Below are 11,405 nucleotides of genomic sequence, written 5' to 3' on the forward strand. Positions count from 1 at the left end.
AGATTCTCTTTATTTTTCCATCGACCAGCGTTTCATTTCGGAACTCTGGACTGTACGCACGATAGGTTTCACTTTTCGGATGTCCGCCGACGCTAATTTCTTTGCTTCGAAACCCTATTTTCGAGCAATGGATGAAGACTTTTTCTATTCGGGACTTCTAACGAAGATTCCGTCCGCGTTGCCAGACTTGTTTCGACATTTCCAATCTTTCTTCTGTTGGAAGTTTTGTCGTCTGAGCATCACAGCAAAAAGTAGTTTTTCGGGGCAGATTAACCGACACCGCTTTTGAGTTTTTCGATATCGTATTTCCCAAATCCTAGATATTTGTTTTGAGTTCTGGAATTCTGACGCTAGAATCTCTCTTAGAATTCCACGGTGATCGTGCTGCAAAAATCGGAATCGCGAAATTTTCATTTTCCCGCGATTTCACCCGCCTATAAATAGCGCGAAAAAGCAAAATCCTCTCATTTTCTTTCCATTTGTGGCTGATTTCGTGGGGAGCAAGGGGGGAGGGGATTTCCGCGAAAACTTGACCAATCTTCGTGCAGTTCGTCCCTACTTCTAGGTATCGAGGTAACTAACACGATTCCTACCTCTGATTACTGTTTCTGCTGAGTTTCTGTAGTCGTTTCTGTGCTCTAAGTTTTGAGCTTTTTCTAAAATTGTCCGTTTTCTTCGATTTCTTGCTTGGGTTATGTTCTCTAGGTTTCCATGAGCCTAAAACCTCTGTCAGTAAACGCTGATTGTGATCCAGTTGTCCAGGATCTGAAAAACTGTTTCAAAACCCTTTTTGCTCACATTTCGAAACTTTATTGTCGAAAAGACTTAATCTGACTTCGTGCCTTTAGGATTTGTTGTCACGGAAGTCATGAGGATCGTTGCTGTCAAATTTGTTTTCAGAACTGATAACTTTGAAGTTTTGAGCCTTTATTTTGGACCAAAATGCCCCTGCGTAGTCGTATTTCGGCCCGATTGTCCGAAAATTGTTCTGACAGTTTCTTTGCCTTAGTTTTACCCTAAAACTACCTTGTAAACTGATTTGATCGAAGAAAAAGAGCCGAAGCCCTTTTCTCCTTTTGGCCGTGGGTTTTTCCTAAGGGGAGGGGAGTTTTTCGTTTTCGAAAACTTGTCCTTTCGTACCTGTTTGTCGTATTCTGAAGCTTTGATGCTTTGTCTATCGTTTATGTATTGTATTGCGATCGAACTAATCGATTTTGTGTGGATTCTGCTTTGTTTTTCCTCCGAGGTTCAGTTGAAGGAACTTTGGAAGTTTCAAGGCATTCCTGTGAAGGAGATTTGATTTGCGAAGCTGGATCAGCTCGAGGTTAGGGCAACTTACATATATATTAGCTATGATTTCATGATAGGCGTCGATAAATTCGACTTATGCTTTGCTATGATATTAATTATGATGATGGTTTATTGTTATAAATGTTTTTATAACTTATGATGTTGATGTTGTGTTGGATTGTGCGTTTTGACGCGATTTCGGAGTGGAGATTCATTGATCTGGTGATCTTTGATGTTTCGGGTTGGATGAGCAACCCTAGGCAAGTCCAAATGAGGGGTTTGGGACTTAGCCATTTGTTGGGATTCATTGGTTTACTTAGACTTTCCCCGGGAAACTTCTTTTGGGTGGTTGGTTTTCGGAAAACCTAGAATGAATAGAATTTTGTAAAATAAAGACTTGGGAAACTTAGACTTTGAGAAATAAACTCATAATTTGACTAATTTGAATTGAAATCATTTTTATTAACGTTTAAGCATAGGAGAACTGAAGGGGAAAAATATTTATGAAAGGCGGGGAAAAGTCGACTTATGTTGTGGGTTTGGAGAGTTTGGAATTGGGGAAAGCCACTAAGGTGAGCTATGGTGATGATTGAAAGTCACCGAGTACTTTAGTACTCTTGGGAGTGTTGTTCGAGTCGTGCTGTATTGACCGGCACAGACTCTGGGTTTTGTTTGTGGATTTTGGGGTGGGAGTTGTGTTGTATTGACCGACACTAACTCCGAGTCGTGTTGTATTGACCGACACTGACTCTGGCTTTGATTTTGGGCTTTGTTGTGGGAGTTGTGTTGTATTGACCGACACTAACTCCGAGTCGTGTTGTATTGACCGACACTGACTCTGGTTTTGATAATCATATTGCACACGTGCATATACGCGATGAAGTGCCAAGCAGAGTACTTCGGTATAACAGGAAGTAACGATCAGCCATGCAGAGTTGAATCGGTCCTGACTATATCTGGCACAACAGGAGGTAACGATCATCCATGTAGAGTTGCATCGTGCCTGTTGATGTTCGGCATAGCAAGCAGAAATGGTCAAACCATGTAGAGTTTGTATCGTCTTGACTATAGCCAAAGGTGATAAGCGACGCCCGAGCAGAAATGGTTAAACACGAGGCCAGTGTTACGACCGTCTCGAGGTGCCCAGCCTATAAGTGGCAATACCGTTGGTTTGTCCCGTCGCCAAGCAGAGTGACGTCGTTGATTTGTTCCGTCGCCAAGCAGAGTGACGTTGTTGATTTGTTCCGTCGCCAAGCAGAGTGACGTTGTTGTTCTGTCCCGTCGCCAAGCAGAGTGACGTTATTCGGATTTGTGTCAGCATATTCTGCACTGGCACACAATGCATCTTATTATGACTGAATTACGTAAGAGATTTGATAACATGCTATGTATAAACCTTAGGGTAAGCAGTGCATAACTTATATGTATATATACAACATATATATATATACCCCTTTTATCGCATGTTGATTGTATATCTATTGTATTCTGTAAGTTGACCCTAGCGCCTTGGCTTTGTTTGTATGTTTGTGCTTGGGCGGTCGGCCTGCTGCCAGGCGTCCGTCAGCCGGTTCGTGATGATTCGTTGTGCGGGAAAGACCCGGAGCGGAACGACTATTACTGAAGCTTTCGACGAGGACCCGGACTTCATGACTGTTCGAGGGAGGGTCGATGATAGTAGTGTGGGTTATGGGTGGTTAGAGCCTTTTGAGTTAGTTGTTACTGTAATAGCTCTGATTCGTCATTCATATTTTGGGACAGGGTAGGTTCCCGACGCATGGCTTTTGTGTGGTTCTCTTACTGAGGGATCACAGTGAGTCAGTCGGACCATAGGGGTCTTTGCTTAGGCCATTTTGAGGCCGACTTCCTCCTAGTGGTTTGTAATTATGATTTTCTCACTCACACATCTGGAACTGTAACTATTTGCCTACGGGCACACTACTTTGGAGTCACTGCGAGTGCGCGTGACGGGAGAGTGCAGCTGAGGTGGTACATGTGTATATATTTGTATATTGGTTAGTTAGTGTTGGGGTTATGTCTTTATTTCTCTATTGCTTGATTTAAAAGGAAAGAAAACGAAAAAAAAATTACCTGTTTTCCGCGTAAAGTTTACTTTTGGTTACTAAAGTGACATCTGGAAATCGGGGTGTTACAGCAACGATGATGAGCCACCACCTCAGAAGAAGAAGAAGAAGGTCAGAATTGTAACCAAGGTTGTCCAGCAGGAAACCCAACAAGCACCAAGGCCTACCAGAGTTACAAGGTCTTTGGTCATGAACTCAAGTAAGTTTGTAGTTCTTTCTGATGATGATGAATCTGATGATGCTGTTACTGGTTCTTCTCCCATTCCTACCGCAACTTTACCTCCCCTCTCTCCCAAATACACCTCTATCATGAAACCAAACACCATTATCTCCACCAAACCAACCACCACTTGTTCATCACCACCCAAGCCCTCAAAAATCCAAACATCTATTCAAGATAATCCAACTTGGAAAAAGATTCTAGGTCCACAAGCCTCTGAACCTTCATCACCCATTCCTCTCCCATACAAGCGTATCACCTCTGAAGAAGAATCACCCACTCCTTCCATACCATTTGCTACTAATACTGCAGTTTCCTCACCCTCTAATAACTCTGAAATTGATCGAAACTTCTTTGGAGTTGTAAGTGGCATGACCTCCACCCTTCCTGATGAAATCATTAGAGCTCCAAGTCCAACACACTCCCATTCTCCACCTCCTCTATAAGCTGACTCAGTGACTCAGGCCACTCCTGATGTTCCATTTCAACCTGTCCCTCTAAACGTGGTCTTTCCTCCTTCAAAGGAAATAAAAGATCATAAAGTCTCCCTCTCCAACTACTCACCAGTAACCTCTTAGGACTTTGAGTTTCCAAATCCTGAAGCTAGCAAATCTGACCAAAATCCAGAGCAAAACACCTCTGCTCAGATGGCTCTGGACAATGTCTCTCTTCAAGTAGCCTCTGATACTCAAGCAACCTCTGAAGCCACCAGAAGCAATCTTCCTCCTCCACCATCACTTGAAACCCACCTTCAGATCATCCTCTATACCTAGCCTGAACCAGAAACTCTTTTGGAATGCATCAATTCATTCCATGAACAGGCATCAATGATGGTGAGCAATCTGTATGTTGCTACTGATCTCAGTGAAAAACCATACACTGTTGCTGACCAATGGGGAAGTCTCTGCAATTGGTTGCATGAAAGGATTGATGAAATGCTGGAAGTGTACAATGAAGAAAGAGATGAAAAGATTGAAGCTGCTAAGCAGAGGTTAGCTGATAGAAACAGAAGAAGAGAAGCTCTGCACGAAATGTGACTGAGAGAAAAGCTATGGAAATCTATGGAAGAAGCCAGAATAAGGAAAGAACAAGAAGATGCTGCCAAAATGCAACTTGTTCTATCTGAAGCTGCTAAGCTTGAATCTGCACGTTTAGAAGCTCTTGAACAGGCTGCTAAGTTAGAAGCTGAGGTTGCTGCTCTGAAAGCTTAGGCCCTTGCCTCCACCTCTGCTACTGCGATGGCTTCATCCTCTGCACAAGTTATTGGTTCAGTTCCTAGCTCTGACATTCCTTCTACCTCTGATCAAGCCTTTCCTCTTGCTGCTACTGGATCTGAAATTGCCTCAATTCACGCAAGACTTGATTCTATTCAGAGGCAACTTGATCAAGAAGATGTTCTCAACAAGAAGGTGCAGGACATGTTTACTACCATCCTCAGTAGATTGCCAGAACCTCAACCCTAGATTTAGGAACTCTCTTCTTTTTCACTCTTCTTTCTTATTATGCTTTTAAATCGTTTATGGTTTATGCTCTCTTTAAACCTTGTTTTTCATTAGTTAACTCGTTGATTTACTAATTACTTATTTCTTCTGTTAGTTTATTCTTATTTTCTATTTCATTTTAGCATCCACATTCACAAAAAAAAAAAATGCTTTGAGGAAATCAAATTTCTTTATTCATTAAAAACAGTAAAGTACATTTAGAATGGAGGATTCATCCTCATTACATGATAACGCTCTAACATTGCTGCTAGCTGCCTATCTAAGATGCGCCTCTGAAAAATCAGCTGCGTCATCTCATTCTTGCACTCTTCCTTTCGCTCCTCTGTGTCGTCTTCTCAGAGCTCCAGTTCCCATTCCCAACCACCATTCTGTCTGGTGATTTCAGCCTCCTCTTGGAAGAGCTCGCCAAGCTCCTCCACGAATTCCAGAAAAATGTGAATTGCCGCATCCAGGACCGGATTCAGCTCCATTGCAAGCAACCAGCAGACAAGCTGACAGATGCTGCGTACAGTCATCCTTCGGTAGTACAAAGCAGCATATAAGTTCTGCTCGAATGCTCTCTCTCTCTCTCAATTCGTTCAGAGCTCTCTCATAGTTTGCCATGGTTGATTCTTTCCGAGTATGCTCTTTCCACTCAGATAGCCTTGCTATTTATACTCATGGAACGCTTGCTAGCATTTAACATTGAAACACCTTCCCGAGACCCCGTTACCAAGATCATCTTAAAGTATTTTGACCGGTGGTAAGCGTATTTCTCCTTCTCTGGCCGATGTTCTTCACCTCATTTAATTTCTTCATCTGCATTCACTATTTTCATAAGTGTCTTTATTATCTAGCTAATTTTTATTCCTTTTAACTTAGTCCTTCTCTAAGGGGGAGTACCTTGTACTTCAAGCTAAGTTTTTCACACTCTCAGCTCTTTTTGCTTATGACAAAAAGGGGGAGTACACCCAGTTTTTGATGTGTATATTGTGTTAGTGTGATTTTTTTTTCTTCTTTCGAAGAATCTTAAGTGATCAATCGCTATGACTATAGATCTTTCATGAGGCACCAGCAAGGAAACATTTTCACTTCTTCTAAAGTGATCATATGCTCTGATCGTTTGACTCTAATATTACTTCCTGATCACCTCTGATTATTCATGCGCTCTGATATTCTTATAAAGTCTATGTCATATATGAATCTTCAGGGTGAGCAGAAATTCCGAACCCGACCGAACCCGCTCTACCCGTTTCAAAAATCACGCCCGCGGTCGGGTCGGGTCGGGCCACGGGTACAGGCGAAATTTTCTGGCGGTTACGTGCGGCTACATTCGGTCGGAATCGGTGGGAATTTTAGCTTCCGTCGATACCCGAACCGAACCGACATAGCATTGGAAATTTACTTTTTGTACAGATCTGATTATCTGAGGAGGCTCCCTAGTCACACAAACTCTGAGCATTTACCCTCTCTCTCTCTCTGAAATTTAACCCTAGATATATAAGCCAATTCAATTCACTCTTCTCTTCTCAAAATTACAATTACCCTTGTGCCGCTGCAGCCTGCATGTCTTCGTCCCTCTCCCTCCATCGTTCATCCACTCTCCTCTCTGGTAAGACATCTTCTCAGCTCTCACCATTGTTCTCAACTTCTCCTCTTGACATCTTCTTTCTCACCCTTTATTTATAATGAAAAATGCTTGAAAACTCTTGTTTTTACTGAACTTTTTATTACTGAAATATTCCAATCATTGTTTGACTTGTTTATTTCTACTGAAATAAATTGTTCTTTTTCTACTAAAATATGCTTGAAACACGTCCCCTTGTTCCTACTGAAATTTGTTTCTATAATATGTTAATATTTGTATGGTTCATGTGATTAGGAGGGTAGCCGAAGCAAGGGCTAAGGATATCATCTTTTGACTAAAGACTTCTTACTTGTGAGAGCACTTTGTCTGGTATTTTTTAAGATCCTTATTTCGTATTTTTATTGGGTATTCTTTGTACTGTAGGTTTTATTTTGGTTGTGATAATAAGTGTTTTGGTTGTGATAATGTGAGTTTGCTCTGTTGTGCTCAATGAATTTGTGAGCTTGGTATATTCACATAATTTGATGGCTAATTTGATGGCATGTATTTTGTTCAAAAGCTAATTTTGTGTCATGTATTCTGTAATTTATTCTTCAGCTTCTAGGTTTTCAATCATTAAATATTAAAGTCATTCATTTACTTTGATTTCTTCTTTGTCATAGAAATGAAGAAATCTAGGCAGCGTTTGACAGCACCAACGCCTTTACCAACTGAAACCGACAATCCTCCAACTGCTACACAGCCATCCAATGCCACTCCAGCTGAAGGAGGTGCTTCTGGTGGAGGTCAGCCTTCTACTCAACAGAAGCAAACATCTACTGCTGAAGCTACGATAACTGATCCCGCTCCTAAAAGTAAAAAGAAGCGAAGACAAAATGCTAGTTACTCTCGGAAGTCTTCTTCTATATGGGATCACTTCACCCATGTACCTGATATTGAGGTTGATGAGACGACCGCAGCTTGTAATTATTGTGGTAAGAGGTATTTAGCTGATTCTAGGCTTCATGGTACATCAAACTTGTGGGCTCATTTGAAAGTTTGTGTTAAGTATGCATATGCAATCAGTCATGATTCTAGCCAAACAGTCCTTGCATTTACCCCTGGTATGACTAGTGAGTTGACAGCTGCAAGCCTTAGATATGATGCGGAAACATGTAGGAAAGCTGTGCCCATGTTTGTCATCTTAGACGAACACCCTTTTAGTGTAGTTGAGGGTATTGGTTTCAAATTACTCATTAACAAAATTCAGCCCCAAATGACTGTCCCTTCTAGATTTACTATGACTAGGGATTGTTACCAACTCTACCTTGATGAAAAAGTGAGGTTGAGAGGATTTTTGAAATCTAATTGCAATAGGGTGACACTCACAACTGATTGCTGGACATCAATCCAAAACCTCAGTTATCTAACTCTCACTGCACATTTTATAGATAATGAATGGAGGTATCAAAAAAGAATTATAAGTTTTTCTGTTGTCCCGAACCATAAAGGTGAAACCATAGGTAGACATGTGGAAGAGATTTTGAGGGAATGGGGGTTGAGGAATGTTTTTACTCTCATAGTTGATAATGCATCATCCAATGATAGGGCTATAGAACATTTGATAAAGAGAGTGAGGACTATGAGTGGTTTGGTGTTAGATGGAGAGTTTTTTCACATGAGATGTTGTGCCCATATCCTCAACCTAGTTGTCAATGATGGTTTGAAGGACTTGAATAGGTCCATTGATAATATTCGCAATCCTGTTAGGTTTGTGAGGTCCTCACCCAATAGACTTGCCAAATTCAAAGAGTGCATTGAGTTTTCAAATATAACTTCTAAGAAATTAGTATGTCTTGATGTTCCTACTAGATGGAACTCGACATATATGATGTTGGATGCAACTGAAAGGTTTCAGCCAGCATTTGAGAAGATGGAATTTGAGGAGTTAAGTTATGTCGAATACTTTGGGACTGTTGGGCCACCTACTGCTGAGGACTGGGAGAGTTCAAGGGTGTTTGTAAAATTTTTAAAGATTTTTTATGATGCTACCAAAATCTTTTCAGCATCAACACATGTGAGCATGCATTCTGCATTTCATCAATTGGCTTTGATCCACATGGAGCTGAAAAAGTGTTGTAACAGTTCAAACTCTTCTTTTAGAAAAATGGGTGTGGAGATGAAGCTGAAATATGATAAGTATTGGGGTAATATTAAGTCAATTAATAAACTCCTTTACTTTGGTGTAATTTTTGACCCTCGATACAAGTTCAGTTATGTCGAATGGTCCTTTCTACAAATGTATGGTGAAAACCCAACATTCCTAAATGAAATGTCAACTAGTGTGAAGGATGATCTTACTAGAATGTACAACTGGTATGCTTCAGCCCATGAGGAACGGAACAGATCTGTGCAATCATCTCATGCCCCTTTGGAGGGGAGTGGACAAGGTGCATCATGTACTCCGGTTGAATGTTCATCATTTTTAGAACGGGCAGTTGCTTTTAAGAAGCATTTAAAGGAGAAAAGTTCAATTGATAGAAAAACTGAGCTTGAGACATACTTAAGTGAAGCTAATGTTGAAGGAAATGACAAATTTGACTTGCTACTATGGTGGAAGCAAAATTCTGGTAGGTTCCCTATACTTTCTTCCATGGTGCGAGATGTCCTTGCAACCCCTGTTTCAACCGTGGCATCGGAGAGTGCATTTAGCACTGGTGGTAGTGTGTTGGAGCCCTTTAGAAGCTCCCTTAGCCCAAAAATTGCAGAGGGTCTGATTTGTGCCCAGAACTGGTTGAAGCCTTCTCTTTACCAATTCAAAGATCAAGACCTTGATGAGGAGTGGGAGCTTAATGATGAGATTGTAGCAGGTATTGTTGTTTTGTTCTCTTTTATTATGTGTTATACTATTGTTTTTTTTTATAAATTTTAATCTATTCTTTCACTTCCTTTTCATATGACCAAGAATTACAAGCAGCAGCAAGTTCTATGACCCCAGGTGGATCAGCTTCAGCAGCTGGAACATCCTCTCAGCCAATGAATATTGGCTGAAAATGAATATTGGCTGAAAGCGCAACTTAAAAGTACAATTTCCCTTGAACTTTTTAATTTTTCCTTTAAGTACTTAAGTTAGCCAATTCTTATGTACTTATTTATTTTATGTATCTGTTACAGGTGCTTGTCTTTTTTGGAGTCATTTGCAGGTCAAATGACTCACTATAATATTATATAGTATATGTAGGTTATTTTGCAAGCATTGTAGAAGGCTGTGATGAACCTGTTTTTTGGGAGGTTTGTACCACATGTCAAACTATTTTGAATTTGTTATTTGTTTTATCAAGTTTTTTCCATTCACCTATGCTTTTCCAATTACTTCCAGGTTGAATCACCTATGTTGAACATGATTTTTTTGGTGGGGCAGCAGCAAGAACTCTTAAGTCTTAAGGATGTGCACTAAATTAATCACAACATGTCGGTAACTACTTTCTTCCTTTTGTAATAACTAAATGTGTGTTTCCTTTGCTTTTAATTATTATGTTTATTTCTGATTACAATATTTTATGATTGCATTATTAGCTTTTTGAAAGACTTGGTGGGAGACTTGGATAGGGGATGAATCTGATTGCTGATGAGATGATAAAGAAGCTTATGAAGGACATGGAAAACATTTCTTCATTCCTTGTTGGGTAATGAAAAAAATTTCTTTCTTTTAGTATAAGTGTATGCATACATGATTTGGATAAATAATTTTCTTTTGTGTGGTGAATGGTGATTATAGAACTTAATTATCGTTGCTCTCCTATAATATCTTTTAATCCATTTAGCTTACTCAATCTTGCAGGATTTGGTTGGGTTATTGTGTGTGCTGATCATAGACATGCTGAAGAGGGAATCCTACATGATTTCAGTTTTCATTCTTTATGGATATTTCAAGTCTAAAGTCTTGTAATATGATTTAAAATCTAAACTTTCGTAGTAGACACAATGTTGTTAATTCCAAGACCCTTTTAGTGTGATTCAAGACTCAAGTTTTAGTTGTAATTTGGCAGTTAAGATACAATCCAGTTTATGTTTATGTGAATGTTATTATTGACTATGGTTATTGAGCTTTTAAGTTCTAATAGAACCAATTTGTGATGTGTTTTACTTGGCTGGTAAAATTGATCAATAGGTTATTATTGATTTATTGGCCATTTGGCGTCTTAATTAGCTTTGTGATGTTTTCTTGATGTTAGGCTTATTTTTGGTGGGCTTATTATTGACCCACGTTTTATAAAAAAAAATTCATTCAAAAAAAAAAATCTCATTTTTCCTTCAAAAAAAAAAAACTGGCCAAAAAAAGTCCAGCCCAGTTAAGGCCCAAACCGTCCAAACCGAACCGAGTAAACCGCCTAACCATTATAAACCGACCCGACCAAACCGATTTGGTCCACGGTCGAAATCGGTCCAGATTTTGAGCTGTTCGGTTCTTGGCGGTTGGGTTTGATTGGGCCCGAACCCGACCGTTGCTCACCCCTACTTTCAATATTGGATCCACTCCATTAACACCATTGACCATGTCACTCTCATTCCTTTTTTCTCAGTGTTATTTTTTAGATTTTCATTCTAATCTTATAGCATACTAACTACTCGATGAAAGGCCTTAGTGAATTTTGGTATCTTCATTGCAGCTTTTATGATTTCTTAAGGCTTGAGTAAGCTGATTTTATTGAGATACGGGGAAGAATCACAAGAGAAGAGGGTATCAAATGAGGATTATGAAA

General features: G+C 39.9%; 1 protein-coding gene across 1 annotated transcript; it reads left to right on the forward strand.

Moving 5' to 3' along the window:
* The first annotated feature begins 4,832 nt into the window (after positions 1 to 4,832).
* Positions 4,833 to 10,748, forward strand: LOC130719468 (zinc finger BED domain-containing protein RICESLEEPER 2-like). The gene is made up of 4 exons (XM_057570097.1): positions 4,833 to 5,031; positions 7,326 to 9,512; positions 10,484 to 10,575; positions 10,692 to 10,748. The coding sequence occupies exons 1-4, from the start codon at positions 4,833 to 4,835 to the stop codon at positions 10,746 to 10,748; spliced, it is 2,535 nt and encodes an 844-aa protein (XP_057426080.1).
* Positions 10,749 to 11,405: the final 657 nt, after the last annotated feature.

This window comes from Lotus japonicus, chromosome 5 (genome assembly GCF_012489685.1).
Source record: "Lotus japonicus ecotype B-129 chromosome 5, LjGifu_v1.2".
NCBI lineage: Eukaryota > Viridiplantae > Streptophyta > Magnoliopsida > Fabales > Fabaceae > Lotus > Lotus japonicus.